The sequence below is a fragment of the Micromys minutus genome (assembly GCF_963924665.1).
Source record: "Micromys minutus genome assembly, chromosome: 11".
Taxonomy (NCBI): domain Eukaryota; kingdom Metazoa; phylum Chordata; class Mammalia; order Rodentia; family Muridae; genus Micromys; species Micromys minutus.
In genome coordinates this window covers 1,242,848-1,267,203 of record NC_137980.1, presented here as the reverse complement: position 1 = coordinate 1,267,203, position 24,356 = coordinate 1,242,848, and the positions used below count along the sequence as shown (strand labels likewise).

Sequence of the window (24,356 nt, the reverse complement as noted above, 5' to 3'; positions counted from 1 at the left end):
CCATGGGTTCCAGGAATCAAACTCATGTCTGCACATTCACAAGCACTCCTGTCTGATCTATCTCCCTAGTCCCAGCTGTCTAAAACTGCAAATCAGAATATATTTCTGTGCTTAGAGCTTTCTTTCATGGGCTCCTACTATCCTCAGCATGCAGTGTAAGCTTTTTAACAATGCTTGTAAGGCAATGCTCAACTTTATTTTCTGTTCCTTTCTATACCCAAATTCAAGCCTTACAGACCTACCCTGAGCAAGTTTCCTCTTAGCTCTACCAGTCCATGAATGCACTCCTTGACCTCAATGTCTCTCCTATACACACAGTTCATCAACTTTCCTCACACTGTCAAACATATCTCAACTTGAATGTAAGTTTGCCCAAAACACCACACCTAGGAAGACTAAGCTAAGCCTCTCTTTCTAAGGCTTCCTCAAAGTTTCCCTATTGTACAAAGGAAATCACTGTGACACATAAAGTTGAACTTTTCCACACTCTTACACTGCAAAGTTTAAATTCAAATCTAAGAAGCAGGCTCTAGAGTATGTATATATATTTTCCAACTAGTTAATCTCCTTATATGAGACTAATAGTCCCTACAGACTGATTAACTACACGCCACATACAATGCCGCACTCTGTACATTCATTACCTTCTGTTAGATGACTAACAGCATCTTCATACTTCTTGTCTTGTAAAGCTCTGATGCCTAAGCCAATAAGGCCTGGACCACTTTTTGAATTCATTTCCACTAGCTTACAACAATACTGGTGTCCCTCATCTGTCAGGCTCCCTGAAAGGAAAAGAAAGCATTATAAACACGCATGTACATATATGTTCGTGTATATTCATACATATGTGTGTGCATATGCATATATACATGTGTGTGCATATGTATACATACATGAACACCAAATTTTTAACTACCAATATCTATATACATGTCATACTTCATACATACTTTATCAAGTCCTGACTTAAGGAACTAAAAAGATAAATAAAGCAAATACAGACAGCACTAAAGCCTCATTAACACATTGAAACACTGGAAGTAAACTACTTCACACACACACACACCCTGAAACTGAACTCATGATCAGAGAGCTAGAGCTATGGCTCCTAGCTGGACTGTCACAGAGCCATGACTTGCCAGGTCTCTCCCCTATTCAACCTTCAGCAGTGTTACCTATTCAGCCATATTAACTTAATATTTACAGGGAAGAACACAGAGTATATTACTGGTTTCCTGGGGCAGTAATTCATAACCAGAGGCACAGCACCAGACTGGTGAACATCTGCATCCTACTAGCAAAAGATGCTGCACTAGACTTACAATACTGACTGAAGACTTTGTCACAGTCTCCTTAGGTTTACACATTCAGCAATACACTGCACACATTTTTTAATCAAACAATTTTTGTCTATATAATAATATGAATTAGTTATCCAATGCTGTAATAATCTTAATTTATTTCAGTAAAACAATTTAGGTTAGAAACCATATTTTTGTATAGTTCCATTCCAATATTTAGAAATCTATACCAAAAAGGAATGAGAAGTGTGATTTATTTTTATATTTAATGAGGGGCATCAATACCTTAATATGTAGTTTAATCACATGGGAAGTTCTTAAGAAGTAACTGAGAGAGACAAAACAATATGCATAGGGAACAAATAAATATAACTAATACCTTAAAAGGCCTGCTGTTTTAACATCTATTGTAAATATAATGGCTCCAAAGCATATACGGAATCAGTGACTCAATCACAGATATTATAAGAGTAAATTATTAACATAATACCATTACATTCCAATATAATGCATATCAGATACATATCAATGAATAATCTGTAAGTAATGTTATATATTGATGCAGAACTCCAAATTAGCATTAAAATGAACATATTCACAATAGCAAAAAAAAATGTTAAAATTTAATTCAAACTTTTTAAAAAGCACTGTATTATAAAATATAAAACCAAACTGAAAGAAATATCACTTTGATTAGTTATTATGTTTCCAAACGTGACTTCCTTTCTGTCAAGGCCACTTCACAAATAAGAACCCCAAAACCTGATGCAACCAGTGCTATGCCCTCAATATCCTCCTTGCAGTGCTGTAGCTAAACAAGTGTTCTACTCCGAGCTGTCTCCCTGGGCCCCAGAATACAAAATCGTAGTAGGCCTTAATGAAGCTGGTTTTCGCTTGAATTTAAAGAGCCAAGAGCCTCCTTGTCTTCTTGTATTTCAGCTACCAGATAAAACAAATCAAAAGAGTCATTTTGCACATACACACAAAAAATACCCTTCAACGAACAGCAACCAGAAAAATTATTCAAACTCTGTCACACGAAGCTTGACACATGAGTCATTTTAAATGAGTCTTGAGGCTCAACACACAGAGCAACCCCAAGAAGGATGGAAGACACTTACTTGTCCTTGGGGTTGCTTGGGGGGAAGAACACAGTGATTAAACTTCTGTGAAGCAGCAAATTGGGTAGATACTAAAGTATATTGGGGGAAAGGGTGTGCTGGCTTTTAGTGGACTTCCAGGTTTCTAAAAGTTCTACATTCTCAGAATTCAGTTTGGCTAGGAATGACAAAAAGAGAAACCATACTGTCCTGTAATAACCATTCATTTCACACTCCAAAATAATCATTTTCCTTGGAATAAGGCCACCTACTCCTTCTACCTCACCCTGAGATTACAGGCATGCACCGCCACACTCAGCTTTTAAATCAATACATTTTCTCAGCACTATGAAGCTCAGCATTCTGACAAATCCTTCTCATCGCACTGAAAACTCAGTAATAAATTCAACCTATCAGTCAGAGAGGTTTTGGTTATTCTTTCTACATCTAGTGCCCCAACTCTACACCTGACATCTGAACTACCTGTCAGACCTGCTCCATCTAAGGTCAGAGGAAACTCAAGACACCCTTCAAGTCCCACTGAAAAAATAAATAAATAAATAAGCAAATGAATAAACTTCACTTATGAACCAGTAGCTTTATAACCCACAAAACCTAAATCACTCTACTTTCTTGTATTTGTCAGAGTATCTGTAAAGAGCAACATTACACAGCTGTATTTCTTTTACGTCCAGAAACACCAACATAATATTTTATACACAGTAATCAGTGCTTAATTGATTGCAATATCACACATCTCTGGGAAACAAACTTGCCTGAGTCAATTAGGTACAGACAAATCACTTCCAGTGGGTACTGTACAGCAGGATACACAGTTATCATTCCTTCACAGGCCTTCTTCAACCGAGCCGTCTCATGAGGAAACTTGAAAATATAAAAGCATGATAAAGTGAATCCTGTTAGCAAGAGAGCACATGGATGAACATGTGCTTAACTAGAAATACATGAATGTCACTTACCTTAGACAAACACTGAATGAAATTCCTGTAAAGTATTTGGTGATCTTCACTGGGAATATTATCTGCTAAGTCCAGTGCATTCTCAAATGCAGTTAAAAGCTGAAACAAACCAAGAAGTTATTATGCAGCATACTTAATGAAAAATGTTGCCAGCACTAAAATGAACTAAAATTCCTTTATCAGAACTAAACCTTTAACTCTCAGCACCTCATAATTCTTTTGTTTGGTTGGTTGGTCAGTTTTGTAAAGCAGGGATCTCAGCCTGTCCTGCTAGCAAACCATGAACTTATGGATATCCTCCTGTCTCGGCCTCCCAACTACAGGAGTTAGAGATGGAGCCACCACAATCTGATTGGTCCTGACAGTGCCACTCACCTGGGTAGGTATCTCCAACCCAAGCAACCCCCAGGTACTCTTTATCAGACACTTGTAGTCACGGCCATAGATGTGCTGATGACCTCAGTGTTCTTAATCCAATCAAGTTGATAAAATTGGTTATCACAACCAAGCTGTACGATAAATTTCATGTTGGTAATAATAAAGTATATAAGAATAAGTCAAATTTAACTGTTCAAAAGGTAAATACGGGTAATGATCTCACAATAAAGAAAAGTTAACTTAAAAATATATATCATAATTATATTTTTCAAATAACAAAGCACATATTACAAATGGAATTTTTTCTGAACACTCATTAAACTTCATCCCTTATCTTTTTGATGATTTAGCTGTTTAATGCCTAAAAATAAATTCTTAAAAGTCTATAACTAAGGACAGAGAAAAAGGAGCTCTAGAGAGAAGAGCAGTGTGCAGGTGATGTGAGGGGAAATGGGAAAAACGGGGCAGGTGCTTTGATTGGGGAGGAGCAGGAAGGGAAAGAGAAGAGTGGGGAGGAGGGAAGGAATATTAAGAAAACAGATAAATTTTTATTTTTCCAAAATTCACATGGTACATATAAATGTATATACATATATAGTTTAAATTAAGTTAAGCTAACAATGTTCCCCTCAAGAGCCATACACTAACTAAAACCCTAATAACAGGTATGAAAAACTCCCTTTCAGTGTGGTACTACAGGACATTGCTACTGTCCTCATCTGCCACCCAGAGGTTGAAAGTAAGTCCCTGCTGTTGAAGACACTGAGCATTTTCAACAGAAAACTTGGAAGAGGAGAGCTCAATCTGACTTGAAAATATCTTCCCTGTATGCTAACTTTCATAGTCCTGGTAGCTGCCAAAGGGAGAGAGCCAACCAATAGTGCTACCCAACTACTGAAGCCTAGGAACCCCAACAAGACATCCTAGAGATGTGATGGTGGCACTCATACCTTGCTGATGACCAACATCTGTCTAACTGGACTTAGGGCTGCTCAACCAAAAGAGAGTCACACCTAGTACTGGAGACCTAGCCGACCACCCAAGGCCCGTGAGTATGGATCTGAGAAAGAACCAGAACAGCTCACCATCACAAAATGCATGAAGTGTAACCCTTACTAGAGAAGCTTCTCTTTTGTAATAGACACCATCAAGGGAAAAACCAAGATTAGTCAAAATGCAGAGAACAGCTGGCCTTGGAGTGCCCCACATAAAGAGATACAGTTCTAACACAACTTCTGCATGTGAATCTCAGAGAAAATTGCAGAAGAGAGGACAAAAAGGTAAGAGCCAGATACTAGAAAATGTGCTGTGAAACTGTGTTCTACAGAAGTTACAGAAAAGACATCTATGATACCTCAATATGGCTGCTGAGCAAGGAAAACACCTTGTGAACATGGAAGGGGAAAGTCTATGGGCCCCCATTCCTAGACAAACAACTACAAGTGACTCAATGCCAAGAGCAAGAGTAGGCTTCCCCAGGGAGGTGTTCCTAATTAACAAATTAACCAATTCAACACCAAGTGTGGTCAGCCCTTGATCATATATATGCATGCAACACTGGATGGACTCAGATCTCAGATAAATATAAATGTGTGTATGCGTGTATGTATCCTGTAAGAATTAAGATCTATGCATATATTTGTGTGTGTGTGTGTGTGTGTGTGTGTGTGTGTGTGTGTGTGTGTGTGTACATATATATGTATACCACAAATCTATAATGGTAACAATCGAAGAAGGTCAGGAATTTCAGAGAAGTTTGGGGGTAGCATGGAGGTGTTGGAGGGAAGAAAGAAAAGGAGGAAAATGTTGTAATCATATTTTAAATTTTTAAAGGACTATGAAAAATATAGGAGGTAAGGAGAAAGTAGAGATATAGTTGGGTATGATCAATAAATGTTTTATGTATGAATGCCATAAATATGCATGGTTAATATATGTTTATTAAAAGTTGCTAGACGTTGTGATATGCTATTGTAAATCCTTGGTATACAGCAGACTGAAGCAGGAGGATCAAGAATTCCAAGTTAGCCTAGGCTGCAATGATGAGACACTGAATCAAAAACAAAACAAAGGAGCAAACAACAAAAGTGTGTGTGTGTGTGTGTGTGTGTGTGTGTGTGTGTGTGTGTGTGTGCATATATACCTATGTGGGGGGGTGCGAGTGTATGTGTGTAAATGTATGTTTGTGTATGTGTATGTGTGACAGTATGTGTGGTTTGTATATGCTGTGCAGGTATATTTGTGTGTATCTGTGTGTACATGTGTGTATGTGTGCATGTGTTTGTGAGTAAGTATGAGTGTATGTGCTCATATGTGTGCACTTGCATTTGTGTTTGTGTGGTTTGTGTGTCAGTCTATGTGTATGTATATGTGTGTATGCTATGTATATTATGTATGTGTGCTGTATGTGTGTCTATGTGTGTGTTAACTACAGACAAATAGCTCAGTGTTCAGTGTGGCCCTAGAATCTACAGGACCCTCAATTCAATTGCCAACATAGAAAGAAAAAAAGGAAGAAAGAAATAACAGGGGAAAGGAAAGAAGAAATGAAAACAGAAGGGAGGAAGGAGAGTGAATGGAGAAAGAAGAGGGGAGGGGAATGGTAAGAGTGAAGACAGGGATGAAAAAAAACACACAGAGAAACAGAGGAATACACAGGAGCTTAGGGCCAGCCTGGGCAACATAGTAAGATACTACTTTTCATTTTTTTAGATAAATTATCTTCCATAAAGTATAAATCAATCAAATATATACATAATTAATTTTGGTATGTTTGATACTGTTAACATATAGTATTTTAAGAAATATAATAATGCTGTAGATAGAGTTTAAAAGAAACTGATGAGCTACCGAATTTGTCACTACTAAACTTCTTCCTCAGCTGCCTACACAGACAAGTCATTATTAGTTCGTTTTATAATTTAGAACTAAACATCTTTGAAAGCCGTGGGTTGAGGGTTTCACCAGTCTGTAGTGTTCTTGGTAGGTGGCAGAAGCTTCAGAAAGTGAGTCCCAGTGAACGGAAGGCAGGTCTCCCTGAAGGAGGTGCTACAGCCCGGCCCTCCCTTCAGATCCGAGTGAGCACAGGAGAAGAGCTCTGGTCTGCACGGGCTCCTAACCTTGCCAGCCTTTCTACACACAAAGTAGCAGGCAGGCGGTCAGCACACCCTCAACCTCTGAGAGCCACAATACCCTTCCTCCTTTTAACTGGGTTTCTTACACAACTGTTTAATACTCGACTCTTTAGGGACTGCCTGGCACACAGTACATCCTCAACATTATTTTCTGAACAAAAGAACAAATTACCAAATAGACAAGTAAACATATAAAACAAGTTTTCATTGCGTACGGTTTGTAACTATTATTTTAAACTGCACTCAATTTAACAAGCATACACTGAGTAGCTATTTATTACAATAAAAAATTAGGTTACTGTTTAACTTACTAATAAATTATGTAAAAGATATTCCCAGCTATGGTTTAAAACTAATGTTTTATATTTTAAAAATCCTTTCAATGACTTGGAAATCAATACACTCACAAAAGGACATTATCTAATGTAATCTAACTATTAAATATAAATATTCCAATTGAATTATTAAGTAGTTATTAAGTAATTCAACACCCTTACTTAACAAGTATAAGGAATAATAGCAACAAAGTACAACTTTCTAGAAGTTACAGCAGTTTTGTAAAAGTTAGTTTTACATATTTTTCTCTCTACAATGACTAAATTAATGATCTGTTGTGAATTGTTATGAATACAAGGGCCTGGAATTCTAATATTCCAAGGCCCAAGTCTGCCCCTTCACACTGCATGGGACGGTAAGCAAAGGTTTCTAATTTTATCATTAGCGAGAACATCTAGGATCTGAAAGCCAGTGCTCACTGTACTGATGCACAGGACTCTGCGGTGCCACGTCACTGCACTTCCACTTTCTCAACTGCGTTATGAACTTTCATGGCATGGACCCTGAGAGTGAAAGCAACCCTACCATCTGCTGGGTCTCATTATTCTGATCTTCTGTGCTCTCAGCCAGCAGCTGACTCAATTTTTTCCACAACTCATAAAGCTCCTGTCTGTCCGCTCCATCTTCCTGCCGTGTCTTTATCAGTCTACACCATGTCCGGGCCACCTGGTGAGGAGAGTGACATAGTTGTGTTACCATAAACTTAAAATGTTAAACATAGCAACCAAAATTATTTTGTCCTTAACATGTAAAAATAGCGAAAGGAAAAATAGCATCCTGTATGAACTATGAAGGGGAAAAATAGTTGATTAGGGGAATTTCTAGAACCCCTCTATCAGAAACACCACTAAGGCACAAGACAAATGACTACATCCCCAGCCCCCACAACTCAGAAGGTAACAATATGGCTCACTAAACTCCACAGGTATACTATTTAGGTAACTTAAACTAGCCTTAAAGTTTAGAAGTTAGGATATTCTAAATTTTAATAGTAATTCGGTTTCTGAAATGTAATTTATTTCTCAAATGTTTGATATCATACTGCATCTTAATTTTTAGCTTTCATTAAAGTTAGATGAAAGTGTTTTTCTAACAATATTTTTATGGGAAGTAGCTCAGAAGTCACTAGCCCACCTCTAGGTGTTTCTTGTCCTGGTGATAGAGATCCACAAGTTTCTTACACACTTCACACCACTTCTGTTTGTCAACACTTAGGTTCAAGAGAAAAAAAAAAAAAAGAAATTTTAATTTGATAGCAGAAACAACCAAACACTTAAAAGCCTAAGAAAATTGATAATATAGTATTATTTCATACAACAAGCCTAAAGATCATCTCTCATTATCTTGACTATAAATTTAAAAATTCCAAATTGAGTTAATCATCTTAATAGTCTTTTCAGTCTGTTGTAATCACAAAAAAAAAAAAAGTGACAAACTTCTAGAAGAAAATTGTTTCTGAATTCTCAGTAAGTACAGTTCTTTCTACCTCTGTGGTGGTTATTTCTGGTTGTCAAGTTAACTACAGCTGGAATTAACTAAAACCTAAGCCACTGGGAAGAGCTGGAAGGGATTTTTATTGACTGAATCATTTGAAGTGGGAAGACCCATCTTAAAATCTGGACCACATCTTCAGATGGCAGTCGACAGAAAGGACTTAAAAGAAGGAAGCTGTTTTTTCTGCTTTCCCTCGCTCTGGCAAGCCCTTTCCTTCACTGGCAGTAGAGCCTACTTCTTTGAAATTCCTGAGTTTGCCAAAGACCATCTGAGACATGCAGCCTCAGGGACCAAACTATTATTGGATTCATGGACGTTCCACTGTTGGAACTGTTGGACCACAGCCTGTCAGACACTCTAATCAATCAATTTATATATGTAGATTCATTATATCAGTTTTCTTTTTCTAGAGTGCCCTAACACACATCGATAGAATAGAACTATTCTAATTCAAACTTGGAAAGAAACTAGCCTTTCCCCACATATCCTACCTTTCATAGAGATCCAACAGCTTTTGGTAAACAGCAGGTAAGTCATCCTTGGCATTTATGTGATTACACTTCTCATACAAACTTGCTAGCCCCTAAAACAGGAAGTGGTAATGATTATTCTTACCAAATCTCATATGTCCCGAAATTTATTTATTGTGTGAAATAATGTGGTAGCATCTACAAATTAGCATAGTTTACAGGTGAAATATGTGTGGGATTGCCTTCCAAATTAATTAAAGGTAGTAGGGAAACATTATATTTAAAGTCTTTATATTTAATAACAATCCACTAGGTAGGAAGCTAAATAGTGGCAAACAGTATCTTTGACATGTAAACCTAACTTTCAATTTAGAAAATTTAATTTTGTTCATGAGACAGGTTCAAGTACTTATTTTAATACTGGGACCTACGTTTTAGAAAAAAAATGGAAAACAAGCACTTGGCCTATATTACAAGAAATAAAACATGTCTCCATACCTGCCAAGCGAGTAGCTGCTCTGGTTCTAGTTCAGCGGCTTTCTTATAGGCGCCCTGGGCCTGATCAGGCTGTTCTAGTTCAGCTGCAGCAACACCAATAAAAACCCAGGCATTATAGTTATTTTTCTCTTGTTTTAACACTGTCTGATTAAAAAAATTAAAAGTAAGTCATTACATTTTGGAAACTACTTAACAAACAACAAAACAATAGCCTGTTATGACTCAGGACACTATATCTGCCACCAACAGAGTGACCTTTAGAGTTGTAGCTAGACAAGTACTGTAAATGAAAACCTCTAAAGGGTTTGGAAAGTGAAGTGTGTTTCTGTAAAGTGCCCAAGAAATCACGATACCTACATCAGATGCCTCGGCGGCCCATGAGAATGCTGGGTAGAAGAGAACAGTAATGCCCAGCCCCATTTCTGTCTCCACAGCACTTCATTCAACACCAATATTTTCTTTTTCATAATAATATTTTCCCACATGAAAGATTCCTCATGGCAGTTATAAGTCAATTCACCCTAATGTCAATATACCAAGCATGTTCAAAATACACAATGGCAGAAAAATGTTTAAATAACACCATCCATCTCAAACAAAGGTGTATATAGATAATGCTCTCAGAAATAAGAGTACCTGCTAAAGTAAAAAGCTTAAGGAACAATTCATATGTTCTAGGAAAAGAAAACAAAAAGAACTAGGAGCCTCTCAAGGTTTTGTATATTCTGGGGAAAATCACATTTCTATGAGTTGAACCTCTCCAATAATTGGGCTTATGTGCACGCATGCACACACACTTCCAGCAATCTGTTGCCAGTATACTGTACAAGCTGCAGCGGATCCAATAATGCTGCCTCCCACAAACCTCAGCCATGTGTCTGCAAAGTGAAACCCTAACACAAGGGCGTGTTCTGCTTCTGTTCTGAACAGCGAGTACACCCTGTGACACTGAACTGCTTATTAACTGACACAGCTGCACGGCAACTGCACGGCAACCACCAGCCACTAATTACTGCCCAGCTAACGATCAGAGCCTCAGTATCAGAGATACATTTTAAAGGAAATAATCACATGAAAAAGAAAATTCTGAGAGAACACAGAGAGAAAAGTACCTGACTGTATGTGTACAACCTGGAGCCAGCTTCCCCGAAGGAACGCTTATGCCATGCTGCAAAGCTCTATGAGACTGGATCACAGCAAATACATACTGGGTAGCTTTTCTTTAGTGCCAACCAATTCTGGGTTACCACAGCTAAGAGACGTCTGCCATTGCTTTGTTCTCCACTATAAATTATAATCTACTTGGTGAAATTCAGGTAAAAAGTTTGCAAAGACCTAAAGAGCGATACCCATGCTAAGTAATGTAACAGGAACAGGGGCCAGCCAAATAGCTCAGTGGGCCACCCTGGCTTACAGAACTAAGTTCAGTCCCTGAAACTCAACACAGAGGTAGAAAGAGAATTGGCTCCACAAAGTTGTTCTCTGATCTCCACATGTGTATGCCCCATACCACACATATATACATCACACACACTAACAACAACAACAACAATAACAATAACTATGTAGCCACATAAGCATGTGGGCACTATCAGTTAGATAAGCTCCATGCTGGACGAAATGGTTCCTCTCATCTCACCCCCACATACTGCATCCTCCATCTGATCAAACTGTTCACCTTTTGTATCAGATTAGTACCATCATGGCTTCATATGTCTGCTAATCTCAGTCACCAATATATTTTTATGAATATGTCTCTTACATACAGAGAGGCCGGTATCTTTGCTGAACCTCACAGCCGAGTAAATAACAAACCTTGAGGCTACTAAGAATTAGAATCAAATTCGGTACAGTGAAATACTCTTAGGATCTCAGCATTCACATGGAAGAGGCAGGAGGATCACTGTGAGTTCAAGGCCAATCTGGTCTACAAAGGGAGTTCCAGGACAGACGGGGCTACACAGAGAGACCCTGTCTCAAAAATAAACAAAGCAAAACATAACAAAACAAAAATGTCCTGCTCTATACTTAGCCTGTTTGTTTAACCTGCCTTTAAGAGTACAATGTGATAAACAACCTTACCATGTTACACAGCTTTAAGTTTAAATAGCAAAGTCTTTCACGCTCCTGATTCCAAAAGTAATGCATGTGGGTCTATGTGTGCGCTATGATAATCATTTGCTGAAAACAGCAGACAGGTAAGTGTCCTTAAACAAATATCCACCACAAATACTGGAAGCAACATGGACATAAGTAATAAGGCTTCACTGTTACTTTTGCTTCCCTGAGTGCTTCCTGGCCAGGAAAGTTCAGTCCCTTGCTAAACTCTATTAAAGAATGCCTTCCCTTTGTGATGCTTTCTAGGCTGATCAATTAGGCTTAGCAAGTGTGAGAACAAACTCACAAGACAGCACTCAGACAGGCACAAACTTCAGACTCACACATCAGACAACTCCGGGACCATAAACTACAGACAGATGGGTCACAGGGAGAGAAGTAGGAAATCAAAATTGGGCTTGTTCTTGGCCAAAGTACTCCAAGAAGAAATGCTCTGATTTCTTCTCTTCACATGCACCAGTGTGCTCTGGTGCCTCTGAGGCAATCTCTAATATGTCTGACACACCTACCCAGTCAGTTATTGTAATGGTCTCATTGTGAAAGCTCTCAACCTTGGACTCTCCTTCCTACTCCTGTGGCTTTATCCCTCCTTACGATCCATCTCTGCCACACCTCCTCCTGCCTCCCATTCCTGCCTCCTCTGCCTCTCTCCTCATCATTCTTACCATCCATAACTGAACTCTGTCAGTCACAGATTTTACTTAAGTAACACAAATCTTCAAATCTTCAAAAGTGCCCTATGTCACCAAAAAAAAAAATAGAAGCCATCAGAGAAAAATGCTCTTATTTCCCCATCGACAAATCAAAAATTAGACCCCTGTATGTATCTGCACCTGTCCTTTTCCTGCTGAGTCAGAAGAGGAACTGAAGGCCTCCTCCCGTGATCTGGGCCGCATCCTGTCACCCCCTAAGGACTTCACTTCTACCGCCATCCTCTCTAGCACAGTCAATCTCTCTTTAACAGGAGTGTTCCCGCTGGCACACAAGCAAGCTTCAGAATCTTGATAGAATTTAAAATGTCAAACACCTTAAAATAATAAAAACGTTGAGTAGGAAAGGTGGCCCAGAGGTTAAGGTTCCTGCTATCAAGTCTAATGATTTGAGTTCAAGCCCCAGGACCCACATGGTAGAAGAAGAGAACGGATTCCTACAATTTGTCCTCTGACCTCTACAAGCACAATACACATAACAGACACATTTTAAAATATAATGCAAGCATCAACATCAATAATGATGATAATGATGATGATGATGATGATGCTAAAGTAAAGTGGCATTCCATAATGCAAGGTGTTCATGATACTTCTGCCTTTGAAAACAGGGCTGTGATAACTTAGCAATCAAGAATATTAAGTGCAGCAATAGAAGCCTACCCACTGATAAGGAGAAATGAGTCCAACTGCTCTACAGGTTCTACCACTTGACTCAATGTGGACAATCAAAGACTTATACCTACAAATTACCCAAAAATTGATAATGTATTTGATGGCCCAAGAAACAAATACCCTTTACCTTGCAATGTTTCAAGGCTTCTTTGTACTCTTTGTTTCTGATTGCATCTCTTGCACTTTTTAGAGCAGTCTTCACTTCTTTACTGGACATTCTGTCAAGACAAGAAGCTGCAGTGAATCTACAAGAATCTCTCCCTAATGTTAAGAGTCCCAGTAAACTTAACCACCTGAAAAAGAAAAATCTAATTTTTTTTTTAATGGACAAATGCAGGTGACATACATACATGCTGAAATGCAGCTGTATTAGAAGTACACTCACTCTCCACACATTTAGCTAAAATACAGAAGATCTTATGAACAAAGACCTACAATATATAGTAATCCCAAGCCAATGTTTAAAGCAAGATCCAACAAAATAAGCTCCAGATAAAGAAAAACACAATAGCTTTAGTAACTAGAATAGAGAAATGTTTAAAGGCTAAGGAAGTTATTTTAATACTAAATTCTGCAAGATGTAATTAGTATGCAGATTGTCTTGGTATTGAGAATTACCATTACTTTCTCTAATGAGAAATGAATATGTTTACACATAAATAGAAGGCTGGTTACTATGCAAAAATTGTACACTAATTGCTGTCATGAAGAGACACTACTCAGATCCAGATGTGGCAGCACATTCCTGTAATCCCATCTCTAGAGAGGTGGAGACAGGATAATTAGAAGTTCAAAGCCAAACCTCTGCCACACAGCAAGTTCAAAGCCAACCTTCCCCAAGTGAAACCTAATATTTTATACAATCATTTAAATTTTTTAAAAATTTTAAAGATATTTTACCTTATAGGCAAAGTACTTCATTTAATACTAAAGTACATTAATTTAATTTTAACTATAGTAGCCCATGCTAATATTTTATAAGTTACTGACTTACTCAATCCAAATACAATCACAAAATAATAATTATTTTTTAATGATACAACTCTTAAAAGAGAAACACTTGCATTTTCTGCTGACTTGACCTCTTTCTAATTTCATTATAAAGATAAAACAAAGTTAGGTAAATACTAAGCACTAGGGACTCCAGATATTCAGAATAACAAACTCCCACAGCACACTGCCACAGTATTCAAATACAGTAAGGACACAGAGTAACTACTCTCCCTCAGTAAGTATACTAACATATTTCACGAGCATAGTATATAAATACGATCCATAAAATAGGATATAAACACAGTAGATTAGTGTTACACTAACAGTACACAAACACTGTATGTGAACACAGTACATTGACCATTGACACTTTATGCAAACACAACATACTAACACTGTACAGTAACACTGTACATACAATATATTAACACAATATACTAACACAGTTCATTAATGTAGTACATTAACTCAATACACTAATGTATACCTCTAACACTGTACAAACAGTACATTAATGTGAAGTACTAACACTATACACAAATACTGTACACTGACACTGTACACTAACACTTTACACAAACACAGTATACTAACATTTTACACTAACACAATACACTCATGAAGTACACTAACAGTATAAACAAATACAGTACACTAACTTAGTATCTAGTCTAGGCTCTGTCCCAGTTACCTGGCAACAGTCAGGTGTGCCAGACTCACTATAAAAGGGCTGCTTGCCCCTCCTCACTCTCTTGCTCTCGTCTCTTGCCCCTGTTCCTGCTCTCTCCCCATTCTCCTCCCCCTCCACATGCTCACTGTTGGCCTCTACTCCTCTACTCAAATTCTCTCTCTCTGCCTTTCTCTGTCTCTATTCCCTCTGCTCCCCTTGCCATGCCATGAATAAACTCTATTCTATAATACACCTATCTATACTATATCTATATACTAATATATATATTATATATATGACTGGTAACTCAGAGGGAAAGGGATGCCTCAACATGAGTCCACAGAAGCACCTCCTTCCCCCACAACTTACTGTGCCTCCAAAAAACATATTCCTGCCTTCTTTCTTTTTATAAAACACAACATTAACACAATACACTAATATCTTTTGTGTAAGGGGATTGTGTAGAGGGATTTTGTGTAGAGAAATTGTGGATTGAAATTTTAACATCTAAACCTGTTTAATAAGTTATTGATTGTTGAGCAGTGACTTTACCAGGCTGTGGAGGACAGTGTATGAAAGCAATGGCTGAGATGCAGCTAGAACTAGCAGTTCCAGCTCTGTTCCCCATGAGAAGTAAGGGCATGCAGGGCCCGTAGAATAAGATATGTGTGTAAAGGCTTGGCAACAACACACCAAGGGAAAGTGAGTGAAAACAATATGCTGGGGTGTTCGTGGACCATTCAGGACAGAAACAGCTGGGGTGGGTAAAGTGGACTGCACCTGGGTCAAAAGAAGCCGGAGTCTGTGAGTACTTAATGGTGGCGTGGAGCTGATAAGATGCAGATACCCCACAGTGCCATGTGGCCCTACAGCTGCTGGCTTACCACAACAACTAACATTTAAGACTAATGCAGTACACTAACATATTACACTAATATAATACACTAACACATGACTCTAATGCACTACGTTAACACAGTATACACCAACACACTACACTGACGCAGTGCACTAACATGGTACACTAACATTGTATACTGAAGCAATACACTAACGGAATACTACCAGTATATTTGAGCCACACTGAAATGTACAAGTATGAAACAAAAGAAATCTATAAACTTGAAGATAAGGTTGTTTTAACTTAAAAAAAGCTAACATTCCGAGTAATATAAAAATTACAACACTATAATATCAGTTTATCTGTGATACATTCAGATTTCCCAAATATAATGCAATAATTAATTATGCATGACATTATATCAACTTTGATGACTACCTTACCTGAAAGTATCGTGATACTTAGAAGTGAACTAGAGAAGAAATGCTTTTAGTCTATGAGTCTTGATGGCAGCAGTTAACAAAGTTTAGCCTTGATCTCACATTAGCATTCTCAGTCCACGTTCCTTCTGCAAGGTAACCTGTAGACTAAAAGGAAAAGCTCAGTGAGGGTAACTGACACAGACAAATAGAGAGGCCCAAGTAAAAATTAAAATAAAGAAGACCTTAGGTGGGAGCATAAACAAGGAAGAAACAACAGACATTCTCCACATGGGCCCCTAGCTCACCAACGAGAAACAAAATACAAAAGGCCCTGAGGCCCTGAAGAATACTATCTAAATCAGAAGAAACATCTAAAACCCTACATGAACCCTGAGAGAACCAAATGCAGACTAAAGGTGAAATAGGCAGGTACAGTAGGTTTGAGAAGACACACTGTGTGAGGTAATCAATGACAACAAGGAGAAGACAGGCCACAGCAATGGAAAGAAGAAGGAACATGACTCCAGAGACACTGCATAAGGTGAAAGGAGAGAGCAGGACAAGAAAGGAAGCAAGGGAGAATGAGAAAGGTCACACTGAACAGACCCCAGAAGACACACCAAAGATCAGAAGCAAATTAGGGTTAAGTAGAGCTGCCAAAGTACTGACCTTGAGAGTCAGATAGACAAACTTAGACTAAGGACAGCTGCAAAGCATCAGATTATACATTACACTTGAAGCCCACTAGAAGTATGCTCTCGCTCGTGTGCTCCCTCCCTCCCTCCCTCCCTCCCATCCTCCCTTCCCCCTCCCACCCTCTCTCTAAGGACCTTCCATATCTACCCACTTCCACATGTCATTCTTCACACTGCATTGGAACCATATATTCCCTTCCCATTCCTTCTTCACTTAGCCATGGGATGATGCAGGCTCTAACACACATGTACATGAATACACATATATATGCAAGGAAGAGGCCCATTAACCATTTTTTAAAGAAACATTAGAAAACTGACCACTAACTAAGTAGCATTAAAAACCTTTTTCATTCACAAAAAAAAAAAAAAATGCATTATCTAAAATTATTCCATGTACTCCTATGCTCCTATATTTTGGATTTTTCCCTCATAAGCATTTCTAAGACTGTAAGTGCTTTGAAAAACTGCAATGCTATTCCACCATTCTACTAATACATTCCCTAACTCCTCTCCTCCCATCATTTGTCTTTCCTCCCAAGTTAGAACTCAGCATACTATGTTAAAAGATGCTGAGCACAGTAACTGGTTACCAAGAGAAAACGCATAATTTTTGCATGCTTTTATGCAATGAAGAATTTCCAACTAGCAACTTTACAATCTTTTTACTGAAGCTTAAAAGTAGCAATAAATATATTTTCAAAGAGTTAGAAAGTCACAACAAAAAGTAGTAAAAATTCTAAAGGTATTTGTTTTGACCTGTGGTGTGATATAAAGGGGCGTTCATCCTTAAGGACCTGGGATGGCCCGTTCTGTAAAGACACTGCTCCCCTCTCACCTGTTACCACACCTGCATCTTCTTCCTGAACTGGACGTCACATTGTTTACCCATTTTTCACCTAAACTAAGGAAGCACAAGCATGAGATGGTGATATCCAACACCCAAATCCTTCCACATATTTTTAAAATTAGATTCACCATGACCATAATATAAAACATGGAAAATAAATCTATATGATTTTCAGTCTTTCATCTTTCAGAAAGCCACTAATCTTCATCTCCAAATTTCTGAACTGGTTTAAACCAGAACTTAGGCTGTTCCAATCATGCCTCCTTTTCACCTGTAAAATGTTAACACAACCCCGAGTACAGAGGCCCAGAAACAAAGGTATACAATCAATATGACAGCAAGTCATAAAGAAATGTATTTTAAAACAATTATTTGGTATACACATAATTAAAGAACAAAGAAATCTGCATAATAATGAAATGAATGTTTATTCCTACATAAGGAATTAAAGCTTGGCTGGGTATTTGATACAGCATAATATACAGTATCTTCAACAACTTTCAGAACTTTCAAAATCACTATTTTGATTTTAGATTGTGGATAATAAGAACATTCCTTCCCATGCATACACTGCAGACAATGGAGGAAGTAACAGTAAGGGTCATTACAGAAACTGTTGGAAATCCTGTCCTCATCCCAAACTCACAATTATATGGTCACCTGAAAGAGACCAGAGAATGACAGTGACCGCTGAAATGCTGACAATCTCAAAAAGCTCCCCCTCTAGATGAAGAGCTATGCAAATCAATAACTGATAAGAGAGATTGGAGAACACTAATTGGTTATCCAATACCAAGTAGTCAAGCCTAAAACATTATACATAGGAGCCAACAATACACTGGATTCAGCAGGTTGTTTTTATATATTCACTTCTACATGTGTGTGTGCATGTGTGTGTATAGCTATAATATAATACAATTTTCTTTAAAAGGTTATGAATTTGAGATGAGCTAGTTGTAGGAAGTCGTGAAAGGCACTGGAAAGAATTAGGGAAATATTTATGTGTAAATACAGTACACATAAACAATTTTTTAATTAAAAATAATAAAAAAAAACAAGCTCAACCCAGCTGCAACCTCATTCCCTGCTCTCTGAAGAGGTAATCTTCTTACCTGTTTAACTCACAACTATCATCAGACATGAGCATATCCTCTTCAAATCAGCCATTACACAAGTACTAATGATTAAGCTTGAGGCACTCCAGAGCTACTCAACAAAAACACACAGGAATTTTTAATTGTTCTATGGAGATGTATGTTCTTTCCCAACTCAGTATCCAAAAGCAAGGCTCATATTATTTGAAGCCCCTTATGTAATCAATCTCTTTTGGCTAGTTTTATGACAACTTGACTGAAGCTAAAGTCATCTGAGAAGAGGGAACCTTAACATGTCTCCATAAGACTTGGTTGCAGGCAAGCTTGTTGAGTATTTTCTTAATTAGTGGTTGAGGGAGAGCCCAATCCATAGTAGATGGGACAACACCTGAGCTGGTGGTCCTGGGTTTGGTAGAAAGCAGGCTGAGCAAGCCAAGGAGAGCAAGCCAAGAAGCAGGACTCCCCCAAGGCCTCTGCATCAGCTCCTGCCTCCAGGTTCCTGCCTTGTTTGAGCTCCAGTCCTGACTTCCTTGGACAATGAAATGTGATGTGGAAGTGTAAGCCAAATAAACCTTTTCCTCCCAAAGTTGCTTCATCACAGCACTAGTAACTCTGACACAATCCTGTTGAGTAGTACACATAAAACACATGACAGACAATCTAGCTTCCAAAGTCTAGATCACCAAAAGGTAACGTGACAATACTCACATTACTCTTTTGGAAAGCCCTCCAGTATCCTGTGTATCCTTGCTTCTCCCAACTGTTCAACCTGCTTACTCTTGCTGCTGCCTCGTCTCATGTTACTCATAACAAGGCCAAGTTGGAGTGTCAAGCACACAACCTGTGCTACACCAAATTCACACCAATCCAATCCTGTAACATTTGTGACCTATACCAGCATTTCCAAAAACATATTGCAAGGAACATGCTTAATGGTATTACTGCATGGTGCAGAATTTTTGTGGCTACCATACAGATCTCAGTATCTCATCACAATGTATACTGGAATCTTAAAACCTCTGGAAAATCCAAATACCCCAACACAGCTGAATGCAGCAACTCTAAACTGTCGTCACAGAACATTCAGCTCAGTGAAAGCCAACTGACATTTTGAAAACACTAGCATGCTCCAGGAAATAGCTTGGAATATTGAGAAGGGAGGGAGTTATAGGGTCGTTTGTTTGTTTGTTTTCACTCAACCATTATCCATACTTTTTAATGCCTTTTCTATTCTTAGACTTTTACAAGTATGTATATCTATGTGTTTTCCAAAACTGACTGGAAGTTCTTTGGGAAATTCTGTTGTTACTTTGGATATTAAAAACCCTGCAGAGGACCACAAGCTAGACCCAGAAGGTTCAACTGAACGCCTCTCTAACTTCTTAAGAATGGATTTTTTGTTCCCTAAAGCATCCTGCTCCTAACATGGAATCAATAGCTATGTTGTAAACCTGATAGACAAAGACAGACAGATTCGAGGTTGTTGTGGGATAATTGTATCCTGCTGTGTTATATAGAAATTTCTTTCAAATTAAAACATTCCATCCAGGTGGCAGACTGCTTAAGACTCAAAAAATAAACAAAGTTTATAAGGCTCAAGAAATAAACAACTCACAAGTCTCAGAAAGTACCTGAAATTGATGTGATTAACAAGGCTCCTCTCCCAAGGTAAAATAAGCAGTAACAAAAAGAAGTGCAGGATACTCTGCAGGTGGCTGAGCTCTTAAGTCCGGGTTGTTCAGGAAGCTTCATGAGTCATCACCCATGTTGCAATGGCTTTTCAGTGATGCAGCTACCTCTGAGTCATCCATATTCCCCTAAGTAACTCCACACCCATGCTCCATAAGTCTAAGAAGCTCATTAATTCAGCTTGCTTGTTCATGTTTCCACAAGAAAAGTCAGACAACACCCCAAAATTCATACATCTTATATCAAAGAACTTCAGAATACAACAGAATTTGCAAAGCACAAAGGCAATAAAGACTAAATGAGGTGATGTAGGAAGAGCCCAGTGCAGTCTGGCACAGTAAATAGAAGAAATCTGAACATACCAAGATGCACAAGCACAGAAGACAGATCAGGTGGTGCACAGTGAGAAGTTGACCATCTACAGAACAATAACACTGGCCTCAGAAGAAACCATACTTAACAAATCTTTGACTTTGGACTTCTAAACTCCAGAATTATGAGAAAATAGATTTCTGTTGTGGTATTTTTGTTATAGCAGCCCTTATGACCTAAACCACTGTCCCTATCCTGAATACTACCTACCCACATGGACACATACACACATAAAAGATCCTTTATTCATAGAGTAACTCAGTGATTAACAGAAACATCTATGTTCAAAAGGCAGTCATTAATAAAGACACTGCTGAGGCCTGAAGGTCCATGCCTTGAATCCCAGCACTGCAGAGGTGGGGGGTGAGGGGGGATTGAAGGCAGAGGCAGGTGGATTCTCTGTAAGTTCAAGGCCAGTCTGATCTACATACAACCAGAGTTTGTTACACAGAGAAACTCTTGTCTCAAAATACTAAAACTGCAAAAAAAGAAAAATTAAGATGTACCACATTTTCTTTATCCATTCTTCAGTAGAGGGACATCTGGGTTATTTCCAGTTTCCAGCTATTATAAATAAAGCTGCAATGAACATATTTGAACAACTGTCCTTGTGGGATAATGGGCCATCTTTTGGGTATATGCCCAGGAGTGGTATAGCTGGGTCTTGAGGTAGAACCATTCACAATTTTCTGAGAAAACACCAGATGGATTTCCAAAGTGATTGTACAGTTTGTACTCTCACCAGCAGTGGATAAGTGTCCCCCTTGCTCCATATCCTCACCAACATGTGCTGTCACTTGAGTTTTTGATCTTAGCCATTATGATGAGTGTAAGATGAAATCTCAGGAGTTGTTTTGATTTGGATTATCCTGAAGACTAAGGATATTGAACATATTGAACTTTAAGTATTCCTCAGCCATCTGAAATTCCTCTGTTGAGATCCACAATTTGTCCTGCCTATCAGATGTGCAGGAGTAAAGATAAAGCAGAAATTGAGGGAATGACCACAAAATGACTGATCCACCTTGGGACACATACCATGAGAGGGAGACCACCCCTGACACTATTAATTACTCTGCTATGCTTGCAAACAGGAGCCTAGCATAACTGTCATCAGAGGGGCTCCATCAGCCAACAACTGATGGAAACAGATGCAGCGACCCACAGTCAAACATTTGTCAGAGACCGTGAAATCCTGAGGGGAAAGGATTGTAGGAGCCAGAGGGGTCAAGGACACCACAAAAAAGAAAAAAAGAATCAACTAACCTAGGCCCACAGAGACTGAAACCCCAACCAGAGAGCATGGGACAGACCCGGGTCCTTGATACATATTTAACAGTTGGGCTGCTTGGTCTTCCTGTGGGACTCCTAACAGTAGGAACAGGGGCTGTCTCTGACTCTATGGCCTGCCTGTGGATACCCGTCCCCTAACTGGGCTGCCTCATCTAACCTCAATAGAAGATGAACCTAGTCCTGTTGCAATGATATACCAAGGCCTGTTGATAACCACAGGAGGGCTCCTCTTTTCTGATGATAAAGGGAGGGCTGGGAAGAGGAGGAGAGAGGGAAAGACTGAAAGGAGAGGAGGGAGGGAAAGCTGCAATGGAGATGTACATTAAAATAATTAATTAGTTAATTAATTAAATGTAAAAGGTTAAGATTCCAAGAAAAACAAAAAACAGTGAAGCAGCCTTCAGTAAAAAACGATTACTAGCTGAAGACTTGTTAGCAAGACTGAGACTTGGAGAAGAAATAGAAAAACGGGTCTTTACCCATGTAAAAGCAAAGTATAATGAATTAATGAGTGGGTAAAAGTAGAAGACTGACTTCAGCTCAAAATCAGAACTTTTAATACTTTTTTAAAAAGATCTACTTATCTATTTTATGAGGACACTGTCGCTCTCTTTAGACACACCAGAAGAGGGCATCAGATTCCATTACAGATGGTTGTGAGCCACCATGTGGTTGCTGGGATTTGAACTCAGATCCTCTGGACAAGCAGTCAGTGCTCTTAACCACTGAGCCATCTTTCCAGCCCAGAACCTTTACTACTTAAACCTCCTCAATGTAAGGATTCCTACCAAGGAAGATGAAGTATTGGCTGGACAAGCCAGCAGGCAGGACCATTATGTCCCACTGAATGTCAAATGGAGAGTACTAGAAACCTCTTAGGTTCTAGCAACACTTTGAAACTGGGTCACTAGAATACCTGCTCTCACTGACACAGCAATGCAGAAAGAAGAAAAGGACGTGCTGCTATCCCCAGAACAAGGGCCTGCAGAAACAAAGCCTTCAGAGATGATCAGTGTTCAAAGAATCATTATTATGCAAAAAGAAAAAATGTAATTTTTATAAAACTAAATGCCAGTGATATTGTTTCTGTAGAGTATATTCTACATTCCAAATTAACACAATTCTGGGGAGCGTGCCCCGTACAGAACGCAATCTTGAAAAATTATTTAACCTCTCTTGTCTGTTTTCCCATCTGCGAAGCAGTCCAAGTGAAGACTACAGAGTGCATTCCACATAAAAGCACGCTACACAGTAAATATATAGTAAAGCTTAACAGAACACTATGCACATACCGCTCTGCATTCGACGCGTAAGCTATTTTTATTACAATACAAAACGCTGCCAGATATGAGAGTTGAGATTTTAAATACATAGCACTACTCCTCTTCCTGCCAGAAAATCAAAACAACTGGTGTAATGTACAATTATATATACCTGAAATTTATCAGTAAAGAATTTGACTTGAAGATAGAAACGTGCTTCTTGCAGAATTCTCCAAAGGAATCTAGCGATCAAAAGTGGTACTGCTGATTATTCTATACCCAACAATGTTACTCCAAGCATACATCAATTAACCGCACACTTCACTGAGCCCACATCTATTCCTTTTAGAGCCACCCCCACCCCTACCCCAGCCCACCCCCGTCCCGCTTTTACTACTCCAAAGGCAAAGAACAACTAAGCTTTTCCGTATCTGGAACCTGAAACTTATTAGGCTCGCTCTTCACCCCATACAAGCACAATCCTTACAACCCCGGCAAAAAGGAGGAAATACGATGAGGCCGGCTGCATGAGCAGGGTTCCGGAGCGTCGCCACTATCCAGACCACACCTTAGGTGACCAAGCATAAGTCCCATAGGGGTACAGCCCCATCAAATTTAAGTGACAGAATCACTGCCACCTCATCACCTCCAAGTTCACTATGTTAGCAAACATTCAGCCCCGGACAAAATGAAGACGACCCCTAACATCACGCCCATGCCCAATCCTTTCTCCCCCTAAATACTATTTCAACTACCTTTAGATTTCAACTTCTGCCAAAACCGAAGGCAACCAGAACCTACCTGAGCATATGGGATAGCCACAAAGTACAAGTCTAGACAACGCATGCGCACTTCCCCAGACATCGCTTGAGTGAGAGGAACTGGCTGAGCTATCATTAGCTCGAAATTTGATTAAAACGGTCTGTACATGGGCTGAGCGCGATTCCTTATTTGCGCATGCGCGTGCACTTGGCCTGA

General features: G+C 38.9%; 1 protein-coding gene across 1 annotated transcript in view; it reads right to left on the bottom strand.

The window, feature by feature from the left end:
• Positions 1 to 24,222, bottom strand: part of SKIC3 (SKI3 subunit of superkiller complex) — an 86,471-nt gene extending 62,249 nt beyond the window's left edge. Inside the window, exons 1-10 of the mRNA XM_080925132.1 lie at positions 24,180 to 24,222; positions 16,145 to 16,288; positions 13,325 to 13,415; positions 9,695 to 9,838; positions 9,218 to 9,309; positions 8,367 to 8,442; positions 7,758 to 7,898; positions 3,385 to 3,483; positions 3,177 to 3,289; positions 645 to 781 (exon numbers count right to left, since the gene is read on the bottom strand). Of these exons, the coding sequence (XP_080781258.1) occupies positions 645 to 781; positions 3,177 to 3,289; positions 3,385 to 3,483; positions 7,758 to 7,898; positions 8,367 to 8,442; positions 9,218 to 9,309; positions 9,695 to 9,838; positions 13,325 to 13,414 (892 nt within the window). The 5' untranslated portion in view covers position 13,415; positions 16,145 to 16,288; positions 24,180 to 24,222. The remainder of the gene's footprint in view (positions 1 to 644; positions 782 to 3,176; positions 3,290 to 3,384; positions 3,484 to 7,757; positions 7,899 to 8,366; positions 8,443 to 9,217; positions 9,310 to 9,694; positions 9,839 to 13,324; positions 13,416 to 16,144; positions 16,289 to 24,179) is intronic.
• Positions 24,223 to 24,356: the final 134 nt, after the last annotated feature.